This window comes from Bubalus bubalis, chromosome 4 (assembly GCF_019923935.1).
Source record: "Bubalus bubalis isolate 160015118507 breed Murrah chromosome 4, NDDB_SH_1, whole genome shotgun sequence".
NCBI lineage: Eukaryota > Metazoa > Chordata > Mammalia > Artiodactyla > Bovidae > Bubalus > Bubalus bubalis.
In genome coordinates this window covers 5,439,031-5,465,882 of record NC_059160.1, presented here as the reverse complement: position 1 = coordinate 5,465,882, position 26,852 = coordinate 5,439,031, and the positions used below count along the sequence as shown (strand labels likewise).

The following is a 26,852-nucleotide window of genomic DNA, read 5'->3' as shown; positions in this document are numbered from 1 at the left end:
CGAGTGGGCTTCCCAGGTGGCACTCGTGGTAAAGAACCCACCTGCCAATGCCAGAGATTCAAGAAAGGCAGGTTGGATCCCTGGGTCAGGAAGATCCCCTGGAGAAGGGGATCCGCTCCAGTCTCCTTGCCTGGAGAGTTCCATGGACTGAGGAGCCTGGGGGGCTGTGGTCCACGGGACTGGAAAGAGTCGGGACACGATTGAAGCGACTTAGCACCAGCACTGTACACATGCGTAAATGCTGTGGGGATAAACAGAGTAGAGGAGGAGAACAGGAGACACTGAGCAAAGGTCTGAAGGGAGCAGAAGGGAGCAGAGCCGCCAGGAGGGCAAAGAGGCAGCAGGCGGCAGACGGACGGAAAGCACTGGGCCCCGTGAGCGCTAGGCTGTGAAGACGCTGAGCGGCTGGAGGGTTAGGCACAGGATTACGCTCTGGCCTCTGTACTTGGAGGATCCCTCTGGTTGCATGTCAAGAATGTATCGACAGAGGCTCAAGAGAGGAAACAGGAAGACTGGTTTCAAGTCTCCTGCCATCGTCCATGCAAGAGGAGCTGTGGTGGGGAGTGGGGTCCTTCTGGGGAAAGTGCTGAGGAATGATCAGACTCCAGGCACATTCTAAAGAGCCAGTGTACTCCCTTACAGATCTGATCTGCTGTGCAAAAGAAAGGCTGGATCGAGTGGCTGTGAACTGAAATGGGAAAGATAGCAGGTAGACTGTGTCTGGAAGGGAAGATCAGGAATTCCTCTGGACATGTTACATCTGAGATGCTTACTAGATAGCCCGGTGGAGATACTGAATAGGCGGCTGGATGCACGAGGTTTGATAAAGATAGAAGTTTGGGGATCATCAGCACTCAATGCACGTAAAGGCATGCTATCGGACCAGCCTACCAGGAAAGGGGGTGTAAGAAAGAAGAGCTGCCGGGGCCAAGCCTTGGGGTACACTGACTTTCAGAGCTCAGGGACATGAGGAACCGGCAAAGGAGACTGAGGAAGAGCAACCAGCGGGAGAAGAGAAAAACCGGGGGACCGGAGCGTCCAGGGAACCGAGTGAAGAAAGTGTGTCAAGGAGGAGGGGGTGATGCTGTGTGTCAAAGGTTACAGGGTTAATCACGCAAGATGAGGACCAAGAACTGCCCCGGGACGAAGCCAGGCAGGAGCCACCGATGGCCTGAACAGTAGCCACACTGGTGGAACCGGGTGGTTGGCAGGAAGCTTGCTGGAGTTCAGATGAACTCAGAGAAGAATTGGTAACAGCAGACAGGGGCACCTGTTTCCAAGAACTCGGCTATAAAGCAGCAGTGGGGTGGGGGGCAGCAGAGGAGAGATGGGCAGCCACAGAGAGCCGTCTTTATCACAGGAGAACTGGCAGCAGGTCTGAATACTCGTGGTCGTGACCAGCCTTGGGGGCCAAGAGGGATGAAGCGGGAGAGAAGGGAGGGAATGGATGGTTCCAGTGGGTTTGCCAGTGGAGACAGGATCTCCTTGGGTGCCGGAGCCTCTTCTAGGCACAGGGATGGCTCATGACAACCAAGACAGCAGAGCGTGTGAGCAGACACAGAGCAGAAGGCACGCAGCAGTCCCCTCCTGCCGGCTCTCTCTTCTCGGGGAAAGGGAAGTTGGGTCAGCAGCAACACATGAGGACGGGGACAGGTGTCTCAGGACTGAGGGGGAAGGGACAGCCAGCTGGATGGGAAGGCGAGTAGGAGGGCAGGAGAAGCAGCACGCATGACTGGCAAAGGGCTGAGAGAGCCCACCCGAGGCCCGTGGACAGGAACCTGAGGGCCAGGGCAGGCGGAGGCGGCACAATTAGCCACAATTAGCTGCTGGACGGGGAGGCCACCGAGCTGGGTTTCATCTGGGTCCGCGTTTTGGACAGCGGACTTCCCTGGTAGCTCAGATGGTAAAGCATCAGCCCATGATGTGGGAGACCAGGGTTCGATCCCTGAGTCGGGAAGATCTCCTGGAGAAGGAAATGGCAACCCATTCCAGTACTCTTGCCTGGAGAATCCCATGGACAGAGGAGCGTGGTAGGCTACAGTCCATGGGGGTCACAAAGAGGCAAACACGACTGAGCGACTTCACTTTCTTTCTTTCCTCTTTGGACAGCACGTGTGAAGCGGCAAGAGGAGGGCATGTGTGAGGGAAGTGAGGACACGCCACAGCGTGCTCGGGAAGGAACACCGAGGGTGCAGGAACGATGAGGCACGTGAGAGCCAAACCCGGACCGCTGTGAGCGCGGAGCCTGCCTGGGAGTCCCACCTAAACATCCTTGGTGCAAGCACAGGCTGAAGAAGAGACACAGAAGCTCCAGCTTATGAAGAATTTTAAGGGGGAAAAAAAATTATTCTAATCCTATTAGCATTTAATAGGGATTCCTTTGAGCCGGGAAATGCGCTTAAGATTTATGAAAAAAAAAAAACAACTCATCATTTAACCCTTCCCAGCCCAACTACCTACGGCTCTTCCCATTTCATAGGTGAGGACTCGGGAGCGCAGAGCGGGAAGCGACTGGCCCAGGCACACAAAGCGAAGCCCGAAGCTGGTGCCCAAGACAGGCCCCTCCCAGGTACAAGTCAACAGCCAAGGCTTTCCTGCTGCTTTTTTGCAAAATAAACAACAAGCCCCTTGAAGGCAGTGGTGCTGCGCCTCTGCCCGCCCCCGACCGCCACCTGCACGGTTAGGGTACCGAGCTCCCGCCTGCCCTGCGCTCCGAGCACGGGGGTGGGGGGATTGGCCGTGACCGCGCTCCTCATTGTGGTTATCGCTGATGCAAACAGCCACTTTCTTTATTTTGTCCATAAATTCCCTTCCTAATAACAATAAGGCATGCCAGGGCTCTGGCCTCCTGCCTTATTACGCCACCTGAGGAGTGAGATAATCACCCAGAAATGGACTGCCTGTTGTGCATTTTATTACTTGAATGCAAAGTGATTCAATTCAAGAAACACTTAGTTGAAGACAGAATGAGAAAAAAAAAAAAAGTAATCATATGAAAAGTAATTCCTCCTAATGCTGCTGAGTGCACTGCAGGGAATAAGCCTCTTCCAGCGGGAGAATGGTCTGGATGACCTGTTGGGTCTTCTCCAATCCTCATTTCTACCAACTGCGGGACTGTGAAAGCTAGTGAGACTTCAATTATGACATGAATATTTCAGACAGCCAAATCCGGACAGCTCTGAACACGGAGCCTCCTGACTGGGTGTCCCACCTAAACATCCTTGGTGGGAGCACTTGCCAACCAACTCTGCTCTCGACCATTCATCCTCCAGCCAGTGCTGCAGGTGAGAGTGGAGGGCCAGCGAGAAGAGTATGACCCACCCGGCCCCCCAGGAGCACGAGACCTAACTCAGGATTTGAAGAAAATGGCACGTATTTTCAAAGAGCAGGAACGAGGTACCCCCGCAGCATGTCCGGCTACCCGGACGGCGCACCTAGAGTCACGGTGATGCCTGTCTCCCTGACCTGCATCTCCCGGCGCAGGGGCTGACTTCAAGACTTTGCCCAAGAGACGTCCTCGGGGTCCATCTCAACAGGACTGGAGCTATTATTCCATTTCCAGATTCCTCAAGCAGACAGAACATGGTTTTCTGTTGTTACTAATACTATTATTTTCTCTGTGCATTTCTTTTCCATCAAAAAAAAAAATTAGTTTTAAAAGGTTACTGAAGCAGACATACAGCTTTCAGTGGTTCTTCAAATGTGGTCCCTGAACCAGCCATACCAACATCACCTGGGGCCTTATCAGAAATGCAAATTCCCAGGCTCCACCCAGACCGACCAACCTGAATCTCCTGAGCTGGGGGGCCCAGCCGTCTGTATTTTAATAACAAGCTGGGACCACTGCTTCACAAGACTCTGAAGCTGATTTACAAGGACAAGTCTATAGTTTTTAAGGAAGCTCATGAGGAAAGTTCCCAGTTTGACATCAAAATGGAATTAAAAGACCAGCACATGCTGTATTTAGGGGATTCAACCACCGTCACCTCACAAGAACCCATTTTTCTGGCCACTGGTTAATCATCAACCTTGTGAGTTAGATACCACTATGCACATTTTTAGCTTCCCTGGTGGCTCAGATGATAAAGCATCTGCCTGCAAGGCAGAGACCCAGATTCAATCCCTGGGTCGGGAAGATCCTCGGGAGAAGGGAATGGCAACCCACTCCAGTATTCTTGCCTGGAAAATTCCATGAACAGAGGAGCCTGGCAGGCTACAGTCCATGGGGTCACAAGAGTTGGACACAACTGAGCAACTAACATTTCATTTCATTTTTCATCCACATGTTTAGAGGCAGAGAAATGAAAGGCAGGAAAAGCCAGATTTACTCATGAGGCCAAGACCCAGAGTCACCGAGCTTTTTGCCCAACTGTACCAGGGGTGTGCACTGGCCCAGGTGCCTGTGCGTGGCCTGCGGGCAAGCTCACACAAACACGGAGATAAGAACCATGAAGTCTGTACATATTAATAGAGCGATAAGAAAACCTATCAATTGTCAAGAAAGGATACCTTGCATTTGCAAAGCAGTCTAACAATTCTGCAACCTACTCAAAAGAACATGCAGAAAATTAAGTGAGTCATCTACATAATGGAGAAGGCAATGGCAACCCACTCCTGTATTCTTGCCTGGAAAATCCCATGGACAGAGGAGCCTGGTGGGCTATGGTCCATGGGATCGCAAAAGAATCAGACACAACTTGGCGAATAAACATCTACATAAACAACTAGTCAAATATGAGGATTCCTGGGTTCATGGCACTAACATGTGAAGCCCAGTCTGCCTCCCTCATCTGGTCCCATACTCCCTTAAGATCTTAGAATTGGCTGGCAACCCCTCACTGCTCTAAACATAGGAATTATAAGAATGCAAGTTGATTTACAAATATATTTCAAATGATAGGGTATCGTAAAAAACAATTTAGCCAGTCATCTGAATTCAATTTAGTGGAAAATTCCGTTTATAAACTGACCTCCTTCCCAGCCAGCACCCAGACAGTCTGAGCATCTCAGCCTTCCTCCATCCAGGGTCCCCACCCTCCGCTACACCAAGGTCTCCTCAGACCCCAACATGGGCTTTCACCTTCCTCCCAAACCTCATTTTCACAAATACATTCTTTTGCAGTGTAAATTTCACGTCTGCCCATATATGCCACGAGACCCACCCGCATCAGCTCAGAAGTTAACTCAAAATAAAACACAAGGGACTCTCCTGCCGGTCCAGCGGTTGAGAATCCGCCTTGCAATGTAGGGGACGTGGGTTCGATCCCTGGTCGGGGAACTAAGATCCCACAATGCCTCGGGGCAGCGAAGCCTCAGCCGCCACGGAAGACGCCCCTCCCCACCGTATGACATGATGGTCCCGTGGGCCACAACTGAGACCCAACACAGCCAAATAAATCACAAATAAATATTTCAAAAATATATATAACACAAGACTCGTCCAGTCTGAGCAGGTGATTATTTACCACTATTATAAATAATATAGAACACGTGGAAATGGAAAAACATGTTTAGGACAAGGTTAAGAGGAAAAGGTATACATATACACATGGTATAAAAATGTTATTTCCAAGGGTGGACAGGGTCTATTTTGTAGACAAAATAGCTATGTTGGGATGTTGCTAACATCAGTCTTTAAACGTTCTCTAATAAACATGCATCAAATTAACAGACATGAGTTTGAGCAAATTCCAGGAGACAATGAAGGACAGGGAAGCCACAGACAGGCGTGCCTCAGTCCATGGGGTGTCGGGGAGCCGGACACAGCATAGTGAACTGAACGACAATAAACGTACATTAGATACACGACACAGCGTGCCTGCCAGGGCCTACCCGGCAGCACAGGACCCAACTCCGGCCTTTGTCACCCTCCCCGCCTGCTTCCCTCGGCCCCACGGGGCCCTCTGCCCAGATCCCCCGTCCTACTCCTCACCCGGCTAACTCCTCTCTCCTCCAGATCCCAGCGTGCCCACCCCCTCCTTGGAGACGTCTCCCGGCTCGCCTCGTCCACCTCCTCCTGGTAGAGTCTCTCATCACAGTCTGTCCTTCCCCTGAGCTGCACGCATCTCAGTAGGTAATTATGCTTGCATTTGGGAAATTATACACTTCATTATAGACTGCATGAAATAAAAGAGTGGTTCGGTGCTACGGTACCCTCTGCCCCAGTGTACCCAGCACACCTCTGCAGCTCCAAAAGTGTTTGTCAAATTAACGAAGGGAGGATTTTCACAGCCCAGTCATCCAAATAGCATTCTCCTCCCAAAATGCACACATGCACGCACGCACACACACACACACACACACACACACACTCTCTCTCTCTCTCTCACCCTGCCACTCCTGGCTTTTGTTCCAGATCCTCACTCTTTCCCGTCAGCCAAGGTACAAGTCTTGGCATCATCTGGGATTTCCCATTCCCATCCCCTGTACTGAGAACCAGTGGCCTGAGTGAAAGGTTTTCCTAATTCACACCCATGACCTCAGGATTGTTTGATGTCTGTTCCCTGTAAGAACCAGCAGCGCCACGAGAGCAGGAACCACACCTGAAGGCAGCGGTCCAAAAATCATGCTTCCTGAGTTTAACTGAATTGAGTGTTGTGGGCTCGGGATCATTTATATCAGCATGAATGCCTTGCTGGCCCAGAACACAGAGCCTTAAAGAAAAAGAAAAAGCTTATTGCAATTGTTTGTAATACGCCTTCTCTACCATGGACACAAACACCTAATCTCCGAAAGTGCCTCAGAAACTCACTCTTCTAACGAACACTTCCAGGCTCTCACCACACCTAACGTGCTGACAGATACGGCAACAGACGACAGAAACACAAGTTGCGTCGGAGGAACTGACCGCACGTCGGCTGTCAAACGGTTGTTCCCAGCTCAAACACGGTCTCCCTGGCAGGCTTTTAAGATGTAATTGCTGGAAACCACTGGGCCCTCCCCGCTCCTGTGAGCCGACCAGGAGTGTTGAACGCATCCTGTTTTTATCGCAGCCGGCCCAGCAAGTCCTCGGATGCTGGCAAAGGGGACACGCGATGGATTCCCAGCTTGAGCTTGGCACCGGGAAGTCGGGCAGCTGCTGCCACCTGCAGTAGGACACGGGGACCTGCGCCATCCAGAGGGCTCTGCCAGCCTGCGGGGAGGCATTTGCCGAGTTCACCGTAGCTGTCTGACAGCTGGGGTCACGTGGAGCACCCAACAAAGGACCCCGACTTTAAAACGTACAGGCCGATGCTTGCTGATATGATATGTAAGTTTCTTAGACAATTCCAAGAAGCAGCATTTGGCACACGCCTGCTGGGTGAACAATGGAAACAAAGCAGACAGAAGTGATCCCGGTTATCACCACCAACTTTCTGAGCCTGGCACCGTTGAGGGAACCCACCGCGCTCCTCCGAGCCATCAGCTGACACAGAGCTTCAGGAAGAGCGGCGGCTCACTGGCCTTGGGACTGCTCCGTGCGGTACTGGGGATGGTGAAGGTGTTTGTTTGGGTGCTATTTTGTTTCATTTCCTTCAAGAAAAACTATTTCTGAATTGGTGAATTCTGGAAATTAAGAAAGCGGCGGAGTTAGGCGGATTTTCTTGTTTAGCTCACCAAACCATGGGAACAGAGCCTTCAGGTCTGCAGAGCAACCCAGCAGTTTTGCAGGTTACTGGAGAACTGTGCCCACCGCCACAGGCAGGTCCTGTACATGAATTTCACACTATATTTTGGGTTTCTCACATAGAGATATTTTATGCCAGCACCATGAGCACCACTTCTCTTCCCATAACTCAAACTCACACACACTATACATACACACACCACACACACAAGCACACATACACCAAAACCATATACACACATCACATACACAAATCACACACACACACACACACAGACTACCGCCACATTTTAAAATGCTGATCTCTTGTTACTTCCTTGCTTTAAGAACTCCAACTGCTTCCTACTGCCCTTAGAAAACTGACCATGGTCCGTAAGACAGCTGAGGTCTGCTGCTTTCTCCATGACTGGGATCTGGCCCTTTCTAAATGGCAGCATGGAGAAGGCGATGGCACCCCACTCCAGTACTCTTGCCTGGAAAATCCCATGGATGGAGGAGCCTGGTGGGCTGCAGTCTATGGGGTCGCGAAGAGTCAGACACGACTGAGCGACTTCACTTTCACTTTTCACTTTCATGCATTGGAGAAGGAAATGGCAACCTACTCCAGTGTTCTTGCCTGGAGAATCCCAGGGACGGGGGAGCCTGGTGGGCTGCCGTCTATGGGGTCGCACAGAGTCGGACACGACTGAAGTGACTTAGCAGCAGCAGCAAGCGGCAGCAGGGACTGTCTGGGGTACCTGGAGGACACCTGTGACGTTGGTCCCCTCGCCCTCTCCACCCCTCCCTTCACTACCTGAGTTCATCCTCATTCATGTAGATTCCAGAAACAGCCCCTTAGATCGCATCAGGTCTCCAGCTCCCTTCTAATCCATCCTCCTCTGTGGCCAGGATCTCTCTTGCTAAAGCACACACACACACTTACGTTACTCCCTGGCTTAAAAAACATGCAAGGCAAAATTACCCATGTGCTAAAATTTCACATAACTATGCACCAAGAGAAAAAAGACTGAGTCCTGTCAAGACAGGTGAAATCTGAATAAAGTCTCTATTTGTTACTAGGACTGCAGCAGAGACAGCAGCCTGGTTTTGCTAAGTGTATTGTGGTTATTCTGTAAGATGGTACCATGGGGGAAGCTGGGGGCACATGGGAACTCTCTGTACTAATTCTGCAACTTTCCTGTGAATCTACATTTTTTAAATTAAAAAAAAAAAAACCCACAACATGCATTTGTATGACTACTCCAGGTATACAAACTGAAGTCAGACTCCTAATTGTGGTTTGTATAAGGTCATTCACATTGTTAATAACCTGGCCACAAGAAACTTCCAGACACCACAGCTTCATGCCCGCCGGATTTCACACAAAATCCAAATGAATATACCATGCAGGTCCTCACTTCATCTTTCAAGACTGAGGGTGGAGTCCCCCCTTTCATGAGGCCTTCCTATCCTCCTTAAAACTAATCATGCCTTATATAATCCAGAAAAGAAGAAAACCCTAATTCAAAAAGACACATGTCTTAGCAGCACAACCTAAGTGTCCATTCACAGATGAATGGATAAAGAAGTTGTGAGACATATATAAATATATAATATCCCATTTTACTCAGCCATAAAAAGGAATGAAATAATGCCATTTGCAGCAACATGGATGGACGTAAAGACTGTCATACTAAGTGAAGAAAGTCAGAAAAATGAGTATCGTATGATACCTTTTATACATGTAACCTTTAAAAAAAGTATAGAAATGAACTTATTTACAAAACAGAAATAGAGCTCACAGACACAGAAAATAAACGTATGGTAACTAGATGGGAAAGGGGGAGGGATAAATTAGGATTTAGGGGTTAACAGATACACTCTGCTACATAAAAAGCAGGTCAACAGCAAGGCCCAGGGGGAATGGCCTACACTCACGGTCTGTGTGGCCGGTACATGAGGGACTTCCCTGGTGGTCTAGTGTATGAGGCTCTATGCTCCCAATGCAAGGCAGGGCAACCAGATCCCACACGTGACAGCTAAGTTCATACACCACAACTGAAGATCCCACATGCCGCAACTAAGACTCAGTACAGCCAAATAAAATTTAAAAAAAAAAAAAAAACCTATAATGAAGAAGGATCTGAAGAAAGATGGTAGGTGTATAATCGGATCACTTTGCTGTACACCTGAAACTAACACAACATTGGTTTTTGTCTGTTTTTAATTTTTGTCTGTTTTTAATTTTATTTTTGGCCACAATGAATGGCATGCAGGATCTTAGTTCCCCAACCAGGGATCAAACCCATGCCTCCTGTGGTGGAAGCACAGAGTCTTAACCACTCAGCTACCAGGGAAGTCCCAATTCAACATGGTTAACCAGCTGTGTGTGTGTGTGTGTGTGTGTGTGTGTGTGTGTGTGTGTGTGAGAGAGCGCCCAGTCGCTTAGTTGTGTCTGACTCTGTGCAACCCCATGGACTGCAGCCTGCCAGGCTCCTCTGTCCATGAGATTTTCCAGGCAAGAGTACTGGAGTGGGGTGCCATTTCCTCTAGCCCCACATCTACCTTCACTTTCATTCTCCGCTTCCAGGCTTTTCTCTTGGCTGTTTATCTGTGGCCCCTCCTCGCCAGGGAGCCCCGCCCGTGGAGGCAGTCAAGTGCGCTCACCATCTTTACGCAGCACCTACCACCATGCCTAGCACACAGGGGCGCTCTGTTCATCTCTGTTCTGGATGGACCACGGCTATTAACAGCGAACACTGCCAGGGTAAGGAGCCTGGACTCATTTCACCCTCAACCTTGAAACCTAAACAGTGTTCTTAGCATGAGCAAGGCCCTGTGATGAGTTCTTTAGGTCACCCCCGGCCTGACGTCAACCTCAGTTTAGGTTTTCTAAATAAAGAGAATTCTAAGCCATTCATGAGTACGAGTCTATCAAAACGTAGAGTAAGGTTGAAATTAGCAAGGAAAATAAAACCAGTGCCCCCCAAACAAGCACCAAGTCACAGACCATCAGATACACTTATTAACCACCGGCAAAAAACACGATTAGAAGGCTATCCTACTGATGTATTTGTTTATTTGTCAGATGAGCACGGGTGTCCAGTTTTTAACAGATGCTATTTATATCAAAATCATAACAAAAGTGCCATCCATCTGCCTTGGCATCCAGAGAAGACATAATTCAACATGAGAGTAAGAAATGTGCACAGCCCAACAGAAATGGCATCAGAAGCAAAAACTGTTGGAACTGAAATCATGGGGGGGAAATTATCACTTGACAAAACTGGGAAAAAGTTGCAAGCAGCACAAAAGATTTTGGCAGCTAAATCCAAACACTTGAGAAAAATCTTCTCCCCATCTATTCTGATATCAAATGATGTTCTGTCATAGTAGGAGCATATTCACTTTAAAGCTCCCTTTTGGACCTTCTACACACTCACTCCCGCATTTACTGAGCATCAAGGGTTTAGAGTTAAGAAGACGTGGAGTCAACATCGGCTCCATTACCGACCATGCAAACTTGCGAGGTAATTAACCTTCTCGTCACCCAGTTTTCTCATTTGCAAAACAGAGATAATATCTCTCTTTAAAGCAAGTGTTCTTACCAGGTGGCTCAGTGGTAAAGAATCCACCTGCTAATCAAGACACAAGTTCAATCCCTGGGTTGGGAAGATCCCCTGGAGAAGGAAATGGCAACCCACTCCAGTGTTCTTGCCTGGAGATTCCCCATGGACAGAGGAGCCTGGCGGGCTGCAGCCCATGGGGCCGCAAAGAGTCGGACAGGACTGAGCGACAGCATGCACGCACACTCTTAATCTGGGATCTAGGGACAAGGTTCACGTGTGTGCACTTCCGGACCTTCAAACTCTCTGAGATTAAATTCCAAAGGGCGCGAGAGGTGATTTTTCCAGAGGGAGGACACATGGCTTCCACCTGGCCCCAAGGGGCAAGTGGCCCACGGTGGCCAGTGCAACCCTCTACAGGCTGACGCTAGCATTCCCTGGTGGTCCAGTGGTTAAGACTTGGCCTTCCAAGGCCGGCGTGTGGGTTCGATCCCTTGTTGGAGAACTAAGATCCCACATGACACGGGGCATGGCCCAAAACAACCAAACAAACAAACAAGGCTGCCGCGGGACCCAGACAATGTATCTAAAGAGACTGACGCACGTGGGCTGTGCTCACTCCTTGATGGCTGTCACAGACTCTAGGTCCTGGGAAGGCAGAGAAAGAAAAATCAGAGCCCAGGTGGAAGGCAGGGAGACCATTATGGTGCAAGGTGCTGAGTATGGTCTTGGCTTTTACAGAAAGGGCAAAAAAGGATGGCAAACCAAAGTCAGTCCAGAAACGGTCCAGCAGGAGAAGATGAGAGGGTGGAGACCCCAGGCAAAGGAGGGTGGCAGGCCATCTCTGCGGTGTCCTCACTGCCTAGACCGGGGCCTGGCGCGTGGCAGGTGTTCAACAGGTAACTGCTAAGCAAACAAATGGCTGGAACCAACCCCGGGGACCAGATAACACCTTTCACCGAAAAACAAAATTCAGACGGTGTTCCTGAAAATTTCTATGCTGCTGGCTATTGTTTAATCTTATTTTGTTATGTATTTTGTGAATTTTGACTCTGATTTGTGCCTTGTACTACTCAATAATTCTATACAAATGCAACAGTCTACATTTCTTTCCCTTAATAGCTAGGACACTGAGCCTACACCCTGGGCACTCTGTGTTAAACGGATCATCTGGGACTTGCCGATGAACCCCAGGAGAAATGTCCTTTCGATGGAGGCATTAGAAACACTTTCTTTTTTCCAGAGGAATTAAAATGCCTTATTTGCCTGGACAAAAGGAATTCAACTTCTTTCTTTTTTTGGTTGTTTTGTTTTTAATTTTCTTTTTCCTGAGCTTAAGAAGTTCATAGCTAATAAAACAAAAGAGAGGAAGACTCACAAATACAGAGAAGAAACCAGTGGTTACCAGTGGGGAGAGGGAAGGGGAGACGGGCAAGATGGAGGTGAGGAGGAAAAGGGGGTTGTTATGGGATTACGTGAAATCATGTGTGTGAAATTTTAAAAGATTATAAACCACTATAAAAAATTTAAAGAATCTTTTATTTGATTAAAAACAAACAAAAAAAGAAGCTCACAGCCAAATTTGCAGCCCAACTATATTAATCATTACGAATTATCTGACTATTCTCTTCTTGAAGTTACTTTCCTATTTACCATATTGTATGTATTGTTACAAGTCCCCTCAAAGCCCAGTAGGACGTGCAGGGCACACACATCTCTGAGAGTGTGAGAGGACTGGCTGAGAAAGCAGGCTCTGTCACCAGGCAGTCCTGGAGCAGAGGTCACATGCCACCACCTATCTGTTTTGCAGCCCCTTAGCTTCTCTACATCCTTGCTACCTCATCTGTAAAATGGGATAATAAGTGTACTGTTTCATAGGCAAGAAGCACTCAATTTAAAAAAGGTAATAAGAGGTTTCAAACTGTGCCTGGAACACAGTGAGTGCTCAGTATTAGCCAGGAGGAGCAATGGTAATAGAAATAGTTAAACTGCAGAAAAACAGGTGAAAAGATAACAGTGGAGCCTGAAACAAATTAAACAAAATAGCAGTAAAAGATTGAAACCAAGAGAAAAAAGTAGAAAACGAAGCTCTTTTGTACTGGAAGTGTATCATGTTCATATGTTATCTCCATTCACAGAGTTTCCCCCAACACTCCTTCCCTTTACATCTCCTCTTCTGAATGGCATCGATGTCCTAGACAGCACTGTGTGGAAAGTGAATCAATATTTAACTAGTACAAGGATCCAATCTGTCTCACTGTACAAACCTAGATCTGGAGTGAAAGTCGCTCAGTCACGTCCAGCTCTTTGCAACCCCAAAGACTATACGGTCCATGGAATTTTCAAGGCCAGAATACTGGAGTGGGGAGCCTTTCCCTTCTCCAGGAGACCTTCCCAACCCAGGGATCAAACCCAGGCCTGCTGCATTACAGGCGGATTCTTTACCAGCTGAGCTACAGGGGAAGCCAGGTCTGGGGGTAATTTTAGATAAATACATTTTACAAAAAGGTCAGCTCTCTTGTGATATTTAAAGGAAGAAAGTGACTTTAGCTTCTTGCCTCATCACACTTTCTCATCTATATTAAACAGCTGATTTTTCAACCCTGGCAGGGGAAGGAGTCGCCCAAGAAAAACTTCAGTGACTCTCCTCATCTACTAACCTTAAACATTCACTTGATCCCAGTCAAGAGGCTTTACGAAAGCAACTGTCTTATTAACAGCCAGTGGGCTCCCAGTGGATTCCTGCTCCGGGCGGGCCCCAGACTCCTGAGCATTCTGCTAGAGCTGGTTCTGTCTCCATGTGCCAGTCAGCTGGAGGGATCACAGCAAGGGCGATGCAGAGATCTCTGCACGGGAGAGGTGGACAGCTGCAAAAGGGTACGGACACAGAAGACAAAGTGGACAGCAGATTTAACGTCTCAGGTAAGCAATTCTTGACAAATACCTACAAGCACAAGCACCTGCCATGAGCCAGGCCCTAAACTCATTGTGTCGTTCCCATGAGCACAGCTAACTGAAATAAATCCTTGCCCTCCTAAAGCTTGCAGTAAGGCTGAGGAAGAGACAAACATGTTCACAGATAATCAAAGGGCCCTTGCCTGATTCACCTTCAATTCCCCAGATTTAGCCAAGTAGATACATCTGTTGAAGACAATGGATAAAAGAGAAGGAACAGCAGCATGTGAAAGTCGAAAAAAAAAAAATTTTTTTTACAGCATTTCTGTAGGTCCACTCATTTAGCGGCACACACAATTTAAGAAACATTATTAAATTATTCCTCTTGAAAATGAAATAAGAGTCTTCTTAACAGGGGCAAGACATCTTGAAAGGCAAAGATTTTCAGGACAGAAGGAAAAGGAAGTATGGGGTAATTCAGCCAGTGGTCTTAAATAACCGCTGAACATTTCAGAGAGTGCTTCCAAACAGAGTTCTGAGGGAGGCAGGGATCACTCCTGCGGTTTGAGGAAGAGGAATGTTCCAGAAAGCCTGAAGATTCTGATATGAGACAGAAGTGCTCAGTTTGAATTCTGGCTCTGCAACGTCTAGTGGTGTGATTCTCAGGGACAGCCCCCTTCACCCTGCGGGGTTCAAGTCCTCATTCTCAAGGCGGAACTTAAAATATTCGAAAAGCTGCTGTGGGGACAAATGGAAGAAGAAAACATGAGATATTCTGTAAGTCGGAGTGATGTGACCCTCAGAGAGACTGGGAGGCAGATTCACCACCTTCTACGTTGTTTATAGTCGGTCTTTATAGAAATATAAAAAGGATGGGGCTATTCACTGCAAGAGAATATTCACTCTGGGAGATAGTGAAGGACAGGGAAGACTGGCGAGCCGCAGTCCATGGGGTCGCAGAGTCAGATGTGACAGCGACTGAAAAACAACAACGAATTCACTTCAGGAGCTCCCAGACCCGACAACGGCTCCTGGCACAGGCAGGTGCGCCACATACACACGTGCGTGAAACGAGTAAACGGGTCACTACCGCTCCTTGGCCACAGACAAGGAGGGGATGCGACGTGTCCCGGGGATGTGGCACCCCAGAGCTGTCCTCCCGGGCCCTCCTCAGCGCCCCCCACACTCGCCGCTCCGGGCTCGTGCGCTCTTGCCGAAGCCGCTCCGCCTTACCCCAGCCCCTTTCTCAATCCTCCGACTCATGGGAGCCAACTCGGCGCGCGGACTCCAGGGCCCCCTGGCCACAGAGGCCCAGCCCACGCGGTGTCGCTAGGACGCTGTTGCCCGAGCGACGACGGCGCTCGCTGACTGGAGAACACGTTTCCCCACCCGGCAAGAAACGGAGCTCCAATTGGCCAAGTCGGCTAGGAAGTTGTCGCCGAGGGGCGTGGCCAGGCCTGCCCGGTGGCTCCGCCCCCCGCCCCGGGGGAGGAGCTTCCGCTGGAGGTCAGGTCCTCCGCGGGGCTGGTACCCCGGCGAGAGTCAGGGTGGTGGGCATCGTGGGAGCGCTTTTCTGTTAACCTGGCCGTCGCGCGAGCTGTCGGACGGGTCGCAGAGTACCGCTTCGAGCCGCGTGGCCGGGGGAGGTTAGTCTCATCCTGCGAAGCAGACTCCTCACCTGTTAAAAAACCAAGCGTACCCACCCAGAGCCTGGGCTCAGGATGAACAAAGTCCAAGTGAAAGTCTCTCAGTCGTGTCCGACTTTTTGCAACCCCATGGACTATACAGTCCATGGAATTCTCCAGGCCAGAATACTGGAGCGGGTAGCCTTTCCCTTTGCCAGGGGATCTTCCCAACCGAGGGACTGAACGCAGATCTACAGCATTGTAGGCGGATTCTTTACCAGCTGAGCCACAAGGGACAGCCTCAGGATGAAGGCAGGTGTCTAAGCCACGACCACGTCTGCGCCCTTCCTACGTGTTAGCACTTAGCGATTCTGATTGTTGCCTCCTGTATCTAGTTGTGTACTGCTGGCCTCCTCCTGGTGATCTGGGGAAAAGGCAGGACAAGGTTGCTGTCCCCAGCCTGGTGTCCTCAGCACTCACATCCCGGTCTTCCTCCAACCCCAGTAGATAGTAAATAAATAGTTATCCGATGAGCCAGTTTTTTACCATGCTCACAGGCTGAGTAGAAACTCAGTAAGTCATGTGGATAATAATGTGGTGTGGTTTAGTCGCTTCTGTCCGACTCTGAGGACCCCATGGACACCAGCCCCTCTGTCCATGGGATTTCCCATTGGAAATACTGGAGTGGGTTGCCATTCCCTCCTCCAGGGGATCTTCCTGGACCCAGAGATCAAACCTAGGTCTTCTGCATTGCAGGCAGATTTTTGACTGCCTGAGCCACCAGGAAAGCCCAGTAATAGTAGCAATAACGTGGCTGACTCTTCGGAGCACTGCCCTTACCAGGCACCCATCTAAATACTCTATGTGCACCTAGTCATCATTTATCTTCATAACAGCCCTAGGATGTAGGTTCTAGGAGTAATTATTCCCGTTTTACAGATAGGACACTAAGGCACAGAGAGGCACAGTGAGTCAGTGGCAAAAGCAGGATTAGAACCCAGGCAGGCTAAGTCCCAGGCTTCCCTGGTGGCTCTGTGGTAAAGAATCTGCCTGCAATGCAAGAGACCCAGGTTTGAAGTCGGGAAGTTCCCCTGGAAGAGGGCATGGCAACCCACTCTAGTATTCTTGCCTGGAGAAATCCCATGGATGGAGGAGCCCGGCAGGCTACAGTCCATAGGGTTGCACAGAGTCGGGCACAACTGAAGCAACTAAGCAGCAGCAGGCTGAGTCTCAGGTCCTGCTATGCGTCACCCTGTCCGTCATTGTGTTAACTCACAGGTGAGAGAGAAGCAATGTCCCCAGAGGCACAGCCTTACTGAGGAATCCCAGCCACGTGGTTCTGTCAGTTAGTGAGTTACAGGGTGACCTGCCAAGAGCCCCAGAGAAGGATGTTTTATGATCCCTCTTGTCGATCTGATTGTCCATCACTGGCTAGCTAGTTTTCTACTCACCGAGAGAGTCAATTCATGTCTTCTCTCTGCTCAGACCTCCCACACCCTTTAACTCATCACCCTGAGTGAGTGACCTCACCTCAGGTCCCACTGAGAAAACCAGGCCATAAGAAGGGAACGTACGTTTGCCTTACAATCACTTTGGCCCCCCCATCTCTTCTGCTTTTGTTCCAAAAGAGGCTTTGGAACTTTGGAACCAAAAGGGAGCTTTCCACAGAGGCCACTTCTCCCCTTGTGTCCTAAACCCCATGGCCATTCACCAGCTCTTGGACTGAACTGTTCAGGTCAGCAGGTCTCCAGGGGTGGTCTGGGGACCCCTGAGTGTGCTGAGACCCCCTTCAGAGAGTCCATAATTGTCAAAACTATCTTCGTAGTAAGATATTGTTTGTGTGTTCACTCTCACTTTCTCGTAAGTGTACAGTAGGGTTTTCCAGACACTGCATGATGTATGACATTGCAACAGACTGAATGAGAACAAAAATAGGAGAATCCAGCTGTCTTCTGTTAAGGCAGATATTAAAGAATTCGTAAAAATATAAACGGCCTTTCTTCACTCGTTCTTTTTGTTTTGGAAAATACAATTGCTTCATAAAATGTTACTATGTGACAGGTTTATTGTTATTTTAAATGAATTGGTAAACAAATGTTTAAACTTTTTATCACTTTTACTGTCTAGTATGATAAATAGTGATAGATATAACTCACAAAAAACAAAAGCTTTGGGGGATCCTCAGTACTTTTCAAGAGTGTAGGACTTCCTGGCCATCCAGTGGTTAAGACTCCATGCTCTGGTCTTATTGGGGGGCTCAGGAGTAAAGCATCCGCCTGCCAATGCAGGGGACACAGGCTCCATCCCTGGTCTGAGACAATCCCACTTGTCATGGAAAAACTAAGCCCGTGCCCCACAACTATTAAGCCTGTGCTCTAGAGCCTGAGAACTGGAACTGCTGAGCCCGAGGGCCATAACTACTGAAGCTCAAACAGCCTAGAGCCTGAGCTCTGAAACAAGAGAAGCCACCGCCTTGAGAAGTCCAAGCACCACAGCTAGAGGGTAGCCCCGCTCACCGCAACTATAGAAAAGCCTGCACAGCAGTGATGACCCAGCACAGCCAAAAATAAATAATAAATAAAATTTTAAAACCCCAGGTGGCGCTAGTGGTAAAGAACCTGCCTGCCAAAGCAGGAGACAAGAGACTTCAGTTCAGTCCCTGAGTCGGGAAGATCCCCTGGAGGAGGGCATGGAAACCCACTCCAGTATTCTTGCCTGGGAAATCCCATGGACAGAGGAGCCTGGTGGGCTACAGTCGATGGAGTCTCAAAAGAGTTGGGACACGACTGAAACAATCCAGCCCACACGCACGCAGGTTTGATCCCTGGTCAGGGAAGATCCCAGATACCGTGTGGCACAGCCGAAATGAAAAAAAGATCCATTTCAGCACCACTAAAACCAGTTACATTCCCTGCTGGAGAAATTGCTACAGCCTCTACTACACAACCACTGTGAGACTTTGAAAACCTTTGATGAAATCTGAGGACGCAAACCCATGGAAAGGTGAGGGCAGTACATGTACGCCTGTGATAATCCAGCAGCCAGCTCATCCCTCAGTGATCCAGAAGAAACTCGGGGTGGCGGAGAGCTATGTGTGCCCTCCGGGTGCTGAATACTCGCGGCTACGTTTTCAGCACAGCTCAGTACCTCTGGGAGACCAGGCTGTGAGATCAAGGCTGTGATCATCTCATGGTTAATCAACAGCGATGTTCTAAGTGGAGGTTATGCTTTCATGTAGAGTAATAAGTAGCAGGAACCGATTGACCCCTCAGAAGTTAAGTGCTGTTTCCCACCTCGTCTATTAATAAAGGGTGGACGAGCTGGCCCGTGCCACGAATGCATGGTCTGTCGAAAGAGAAGCGGAGGACCCCCCTGGGAAGCCCACTTGAGATTTCTCTGGCGGTTGTGCTTTCGGTGGCCTTGCAGAATGGAGACCGGACTCTCCTGAGCTGTCCTTAGGCGAAGATAAAATTACACGAAAAGAAATGAGGTACAGGCGTCTCTTTGGGAAGAACCACCGTGGTTATTTTTTTCTTTACTAAAATAGGTGCTTCCTCTCCGGGCGGGATATGTACCTTGACAGATGACGCAGCTGCTCATTTTAGTTCAATCAGCCAGAAACCAAATTGCACATTTTAAACATTGTCGCTACAAATAATTGATTATCGTCTGTAAACAGGGCACCATTTTAGGATCATCTGTGGAGAGACGGGTAGCCGCTCCTGGGTTTCTTTCCCCTTTTGTGCGCCAGTAGATGGGGACGCCTTTCATTTCCCTGAACAGTTACTGCCTGTCTCTGTTTGCAAAGACAGGAATCAAAATCCACTTATCTTACCCCTGAACAAGATTCCACGGTGAAGAATACCAGTGTTTAGAATTTTAATGAATTCTGCCCTCCGAACGTCTTATTGCAGCAATCTGAGAGGAACGGCCCACCCTCCGGAACAAAGCAGCAGTTAGAAAATAACAATTTCTTGTTTCTTACACCTGGGCAACTAGCAAACCCCTGACAACCACAAGCAATTCTCTCTGCCGAGAGCCAGGATCTCGCGACAGCTTGTAATTAGTGCTGTTTAGCATTTAATTTGCCTTTAGTTAGGTAACAAGCATTTATTGATTACCTGATAGGAGGGGAGCACTGTGCTAAACACAGGATGGGGACAGAGTGATGAATGAGGCGCAGGCTCTACTTACGGTCTACATGCTGCTGAAAACACATCCTCGGGAAAGGAAACTTGGAACCAGGAACAAAATGTTTTCTTAACAAATGTAAACCAATATCCCATTATAGAGAGTTATTACTCTTTGAGAATTCAAGGCACACTCCTGGCACACTCCATTCTAAGGAGAAAAGTACTTGCTGCCACGGCTTGTCTCATGGAGAGAGTGGGGACACCTGAGTCACTCCTTCTCTGGACTAAGGAAGGTTCTGGCCTTTTCTGCTGCAGAGTCCCAACTGTGGTAGGGACCCAGGAGGGAGAGAGCCACCAGCCCCTGACAATCCGTCTGCCCCAATCTGCAACCCCTCTGACATCTTTGGTAAAAATGGAAGCCTGGGTACCCACAGTATGGCAGCGTCAGAACTAAGTTAATTCATGATGGCCTCCTGGAGACTGTTTTTTGAGGCCAGCTTGCGGCAGGTGGTGGACATGAATTGGCAACACTTAGAAATAGCAGCAGAGAAGGCAATGGCACCCCACCTCCAGTACTCTTGCCTGGAAAATCCCATGGATGGAGGAGCCTGGTGGGCTGCAGTCCATGGGGTCGCTAAGAGTCGGACACAACTGAGCGACTTCACTTTCACTTTTCACTTTCATGCATTGGAGAAGAAATGGCAACCCACTCCAGTGTTCTTGCCTGGAGAATCCCAGGGACGGGGGAGCCTGGTGGGCTGCCGTCTATGGGGTCACACAGAGTCAGACACGACTGAAGCAACTCAGCAGCAGCAGCAAAAATAGCAAAGGGGGCTTTTCAAGAGGGCGAAATGGCCTAGCTGGGTTGAGGAAGAGCTTGCAAGGGGCGTAGGAGTGAGCTGTGTGGCCAGACCGGAGAGGGCCCAGGCAGCGAGTCACAGATGACGTGCTTGCAAAGTCTGAGGCTGTTGAGACGACCAGGGTAGGCTGAATTCAGTGGCCAGTCGGGACGCTCCGGACATCAGCATGTCTTTTCTGAGCTGACTTCTCGGCACCAAGGAGAGTGAGACATGGTTTGATTCTTAAGAAGCAGATAGTCCCTGGGTTCGGGATCTGTTAGAAGGGGCATGGCAGTGGTCCCCACCCCTGGGAGGAGGTGCAGCGGGAGACACCAGGGATTTCTCCGAGTAGACCGCACCTGAGCTGAGCTTCAAGCTTAAGTCAGTGTCATCTGGGAGGAGTCCAGGCAGAGGGGACAGACTGAGTTGGACACAGGGGACCAAACAGCCAGGGGTTCTTGGGCAGACTGAGATGGGAGCCAAGGTACCAGCTGCATTTGAGTAAAAAAAAAAAAAAAAACAATTTTTTCTGGAAATCACATGTACTGTGAACTCTAAAGGGGAGAAATAAGAGACGAGAAAAATAGGGTGGGGGTAGATTTTTAACCAAATCACTTAAGGTTTTTTTGAGGATGCAAAAGACTGGAGAAGAGAGTCTTATTGGCTTTGGGAGTTTTTCCTTCTGCAGAGATGGCCTTGCTCGCGATATTTTAAGACTTCTGTTCCCAGCTGGTGCCCGACACCACGGATACATGTAAAGATGACAACTCTCAAGAGGGGAAAATGCATTTTCTGGTTGATTTTTTTTTTCATATTTTAAACACATTTAGCATTCTCTGGTTTTTAAAGAAGTCTTTTAATAGAGCACAGATTCCTTTCGTCAATGGTGAGGGGGACAGATTTAAAGACTGCAGCTCAGATATCCAGTGCCAACTAGCTTACAGGGATCCAAGTGTGAGAATCAGGCTGTCATTTGATGTGTAAGCTTGGCAAAGGCTCAGCGCGCCTCGGAGAAGGCGCTGGTGGGCCCAAGCCGTGTGCTGGGTGCTCCCGCAACCAATCCTCTCTGCCCTTGCCGGCAAAGTCCATCCCTGGCTAAAAACGTCACGCTCTCCCCCCTGGATCAGCTCCTCCGGGGTTGGATGGATAGGCAGTTTGACCACTTAAGAATCACAGCATGCTTGGACAGGGTAGGATTTCAAAACACTTGAGATGAGACCTCCTCGTTACGAGATGAAAAGGGGACGTCCCCTCGGTCCCACCACCAGTGGTGGCAGAGTGGGCTAGAGCCGAATGCCTGACTCACTGCAGTGAGTCCTGTTTCTTTCCACCTGGCATGCCCCTCTCTGGCGCCCGCCCTACTCACATCCCACCTGTTACAGACCATCTCTCGCCTTGTCTCTTCCACTCAGCCGTCTCCCTGCTGTCACTGAAGTCGCCTCTCCTTGCTCGGCATCTTCAGAGGGCTGGCTCTCTGCACCACTCCTGTTCCTGACTGGGGAGGAGGCAGGGCACCAGCCTAGGTCTTTCTTGGGAAGTTCTGGCCCCCGAGGGCAGGACCAGGAGCAGTGCGTAGAAGGGGCAGGGCAGACGGTGTTCAGAAAAAATGAAACCCACTCCAACAGTGCAAGATGCCTCTCAGCAAATATTAGGTGCTAATTATATGCCATATTCTGACCTAGGAATATACAGCCCCGCTCTGCTTGCAGGGTGTCGCTGTCCGCATGGGGAGACCAGTGCAGAGCAGTAGGTGGGGCAGGGTGAGAGGAAGGCAGGGAACACCTGGGAGTGGAGGGGTGACACTCACCAGGTCGGGCAGGGCTGGGCATCTCAGGGAGGCCAGAGAGGAGGGAGGCTGAGACGTGGGGGTCTGCTTAAGTGGCCGGAGAGGACCATCAGCAATGAAATGACCGTCCCAGAAGGTGGTGAGCCTGTGGGGACTGGACATCCAGGGATTTCAGAGGGCATTCCTCACTGAGGGAGCCTGGACCGCCTGGCCGATGTGCCACCCCAGTCTGAAAGTGCTTGCTCAACAGGGAGGGGTAGAAGGCGATGCCTTGTGGGACCAGGCTCTACGGGAGGACGCGATCCACAGGGCGGAGTCCTCCGGACACCCAAGGACCCCCTCCACCATTGCAAACAGCAGCCACCCCGCTCAGAAAGGCGACAAAGCTGTGTCACACGTGGGGCCTCCCAGGACAGGGGCTGCACACCGCCTGCATCCACAGGCCTGGGGGGCCTCCCCATGGACTGACGTCGGCCGTCGCCTGTGACTTGGCCACTAGGGGGCGCTCACCAGCAAGGCCAGGCACAGATCTGCGATTCTTTGAATTACATTCGTGTTTTCAAAGCCACTTTTAAATCCTGTGACCATCCCATGAAGTTAGCGTGATGGAGATTGTATATAAATTGTCACAATGGATTGGAGAATTTAAGTGGCTTACTGGCTCAGGTGAGAGGGCCTTCTTAGGTATTTCAGATGAAGGGACTGGGTGCGTGGTAGGGGGTTGGGGGGAGGTGGTTGATGAGTCCTGGATGGCTGTGTCAGAGCCTGGAGGCCACGGGGACAGGTCCAGCTGGTGGGGGGCTGTGGCTGCATCCAGCTGCTTGGGCGTTAAAGCCTATGCAGGTCCCCCAAGTGCCTTTTGGAATCTTTTCAGTCTGCTAAGTCCAAAGGCCAGGCAGCCCGGGACTTCCCTGGAGACGGGGACATGCAAGAACCCCATGGTGAGATCCGTAAGGTCGGCCCACTGCCCAGGCCTCTCTGGTCCTGTCCATCTGTCCAGATGTTCCTCACCTTGGTCCCTCAAACCCCACCCACCCCCAGGGGCTACTACCCCCTGGGCCACTCTGCTCTCTAACCTGGCTTCACTCGGAGGATCCACAGCACCTTTGGCCTCAACTCATTTTGCCTTTAACCTTGCCCCAAGTGCAAGAGGCAGCAACAGCTCCTACCACACGACGCCCTAGAGCATTCAGAGCCAGGGGCTGGGGCGGACGGTACCTCAGGGATGTTCTGACACGGCCGACCACCCCCTCCTTCTGTGGATCCGGTGAACCGGGAGGCCGGTACCGGCCCCTCACCCTCTACCTGCAGCAGGGTTGAGGGTGGGGGGCACCCCCAGGCAGCATTCCTTCGGTTAAGCCTTCTTGGGCCTTCATTTCTTCTTACAAAATCCAACTCTCATGACCCCTGAGGCCTTCTGGGAGCTGGGCTCCTGCCTGCGCCGGCTGCCAGCCTCTGAGCACTGACCAGCACACACCCCCTCCCCCAGGCGGCCTCCAGCCCGGGGCCCCTCTCTTGCCCCCGGCCTCCACTCAGGGGGCCTCTTCTTGTTGGCCTCCCTGGTCCTTCAGGAGTGCACAGGCCCCCAGCAGCACATTTGGGCCTGAACGCACCCCGGGTTTTATGACATCGCTTCCCCGCCAGAGCAGGCAGGCCACACGGGCTGGGGACCCTCGTGCCACCAGCAGTGCCTGCGGCCGTCCGAAGGGTCCTGAGTGGATCCGGGCTGCGGTGACGCGGCCCCACCCTGCCTCTCTACTCAGCGGCTCCGCCTTTATTATAATCTGCCTGCTTTTAGGTGATCTGGAGGTGATTTAGGAGCAGAGCCCTCCCACCCTGGAACATAGCAGACTGGATGTGGGCCCAAGGTGGGTCTAGGTCTTCCCAGACACCAAAGTAAATTCTGGGACTTCACCAGAGACCCAAAGGAGCTAGTTCATTTGAAAATCAGCATGACTTTTCAGAGTCCAGGCTTTTTATCCAATAAAAGAGCATCCTGGACTTCCCTCCCACAAGGCATCAGTTAGATGGGCTCTGGAAGTCACGGAGGCAAAGGAAAGTCAGCAGGTCAGACTGTACACCACCATCTGCCTTGTTGAAGGGGACCTTCCCAGACTGAGCCCAAAAGGCCTGGACTCCACACGCGGCAAAACCTCTTCCCACTTCTCTCCTCCCCCACCCTCCTTCTCACTTCAGCTTCAAAGAGATACCAAAAGGTGGTGGGACCCACAGCGAGGGAGACCCAGCCCACCCGACCCAGGCTGAGACCCTCACCCCAGGGGCAGGGGTCAGTGGGCTCACTCTTACCGCCCTGAAACCCAGAGGGGACCATGGCGGGGCGGAGGGGCCCCCCAACTGCCCCACCCCCGTCAGCACAGGCTGGACACGAGGCATGGGATATGTCTTTATTAAAGATGCAAGCAAGCACAGAGAAGTCTCACGCGTGGTGCTCAGTAACATCCATACAGTACTAAAAATAGAAAAATAGAAAACAAATTTCACAGAAAGCAGCCGCCCTCGCAGATACACAGAAGAAAGGTGCTGCCAAGCCCACCGTGCGATGCCACGGACCACCTGCCCCGTCCAAGCTGCTCTCCTGGACAAAACGACTGAAGCGCTCGCGTCCGCCCTCAGCACAGACCCTCCGGCGGAGGCAGTGACTCCTCTGGCCCCACCACCCCAGGCACTTCCCAGCCATGCGCAGCCGGGACAGCCCAGTGCACAGGGGCGGCGACACGCGTGCATGTCGGCAGCCGGCCCTACGGCTCGCCCGCCGCCTCTTGTCGCTCCTCCGGCCTGGCGTGGACCCCTGCCTCCGGGCCCTGGAGCAGCACCGAGGTGACCCCACCGGCCCATTCGGGCCAAGACGGGGCACCACACGCACTGGGTGGGTCTGCGGGGCTGAGAGCCGCAGGCCCAGACGCAACAATGAACGGTAGGTATAGACCCAGGAGTTCCAGAAAGTACTATCAAGCCATCTGTTTGCCAACATAAGCAGGTTTCTGCTTTGGGGAATCAAAGACCGTGGAACAAAAAGTCAGGTTCTGAGCAGGTCTGTCTCTGCTGAGGTGGGGGGTAGGGGTGGGGGGCGGTTCTTGGGTCACCGCGTCACATGCCCATCCCTCCAGGTCCTCTGCATCGGCCTCAGGGCCGCTGGCCGGAGGGCAGCCTTTGAAAACGCCCCCCGCCCTGCGAACAGCTTCTGCTGCAACTCAGGGCGACTGCTGAGAACTGAGCGCCACCAGGGAAACGGGCCCCCCACCCCAGCCTCACCCCGGTCCTCACCAGGGGAGGACCAAATGGCTGTGCCGTGTGAACAACAAAAAAAATAAAGTCAACCCTGAGCGCTTCCTACCACCTGGGTGTGGCTCTCCTGAGCCCCTCGTAAATGAACTTTTATTTGGTTTACTGACATTTATTTAGGTTTCCAGTGAAAAGCTCTATAAAATACAATACGTAGTGTGGGTTGTAATAAAGGTAGACACTCTAGTTGCATATGTTAACAGACGTGACACATGTGGTCCACCAGAATCGCCATCTTTGTGGGCAGACGTTTAGACTTCAAAGGCGAGACAGCTGCTCTGGATCAGAACTCAAACCCGCTTTCTCCAGCTTCTCCAGCCATGTCCCCTCCCTCCCCCGGGGTCTCACTTCCAGAGTCTGTCCAGCAAGGAACAAATGAGTGCAAACGGGACTCTGAGCTATAGTGTCTGGGTACTGTGAGCATGCAAGTGTGCGGTTGCTGATATTATAAATAAAAGTCGAATGTGAGGTCGCACTTCCCCATCTTCTGCTTGTACACCAGGTCGAACTTCTCGTTCATGGACACGGTGAAGATGTCCTTCCACAGCCCGACCCTTCCTGCAACACAGACAGGGGCGGGCGAGCTGAGTTCACTGGCGGTCAGGCCAGCTGCCAAGCCACCGGGAGCTGGGGAGAACAACCTGGAAGGCTCCAGATGAATCCCGGACCCCTCTGAACCTGTCCCGCAGGGATCACCACGGCCATGTGAACCACAGGCTAGCTAAGCCACTTCCCTGAGTCTGGCCATCCCAGCATGCTTTCACCCAGGACCAGAAATGTGCAGAGCTGAGGCCCTGGGGAGGGCCTGCCTGTCCACTGCTGGGCCCCAGCACCAGGCAGAGAGGGGGCGTGTGTCCCAACACCCCCGAGGACGGGCAGTGTCCGTGGCCCGGGTCTGCGGTTCAGGGGCCACGTGGGATCTGTGTGCTCCGTGACACCACCACTCATGCAGCTCAACAGCTCCACCAAGGCAGCTGTTGCTTCTGGAGAATTTTAAAAGGGAAACAGAAAATCATCCCCACAAAGGCAGAACGTTTCATGGTGGGCAGGCAGCTGCCGGGGCCAAGTCAAGGGTGGAGATTTCGAGAAGCCTGCCCATGTGACGTCACGGGAGAACTGA

At 51.0% G+C, this 26,852-nt stretch overlaps 2 protein-coding genes across 5 annotated transcripts in view; both read right to left on the bottom strand.

Moving 5' to 3' along the window:
- The window catches only part of EFCAB6 (EF-hand calcium binding domain 6), a 259,814-nt gene extending 244,244 nt beyond the window's left edge, over positions 1-15,570 (bottom strand). For 2 of the 3 annotated variants that reach the window (XM_025282724.3, XM_025282726.3), the window contains exons 1-2: positions 15,280-15,570; positions 13,812-14,018 (exon numbers count right to left, since the gene is read on the bottom strand). The gene's annotated coding sequence lies outside the window, so the exon portion shown is untranslated. The remainder of the gene's footprint in view (positions 1-13,811; positions 14,019-15,279) is intronic. The other variant, XM_025282725.3, reaches the window with a different exon arrangement.
- A 9,250-nt stretch (positions 15,571-24,820) lies between these two features.
- SULT4A1 (sulfotransferase family 4A member 1) overlaps positions 24,821-26,852 on the bottom strand; it is a 34,808-nt gene continuing 32,776 nt past the window's right edge. For both annotated transcript variants that reach the window (XM_025282723.2, XR_003108578.2), the window contains one exon: positions 24,821-26,290. In XM_025282723.2, the coding sequence (XP_025138508.1) occupies positions 26,178-26,290 (113 nt within the window). In that variant the 3' untranslated portion in view covers positions 24,821-26,177. The remainder of the gene's footprint in view (positions 26,291-26,852) is intronic.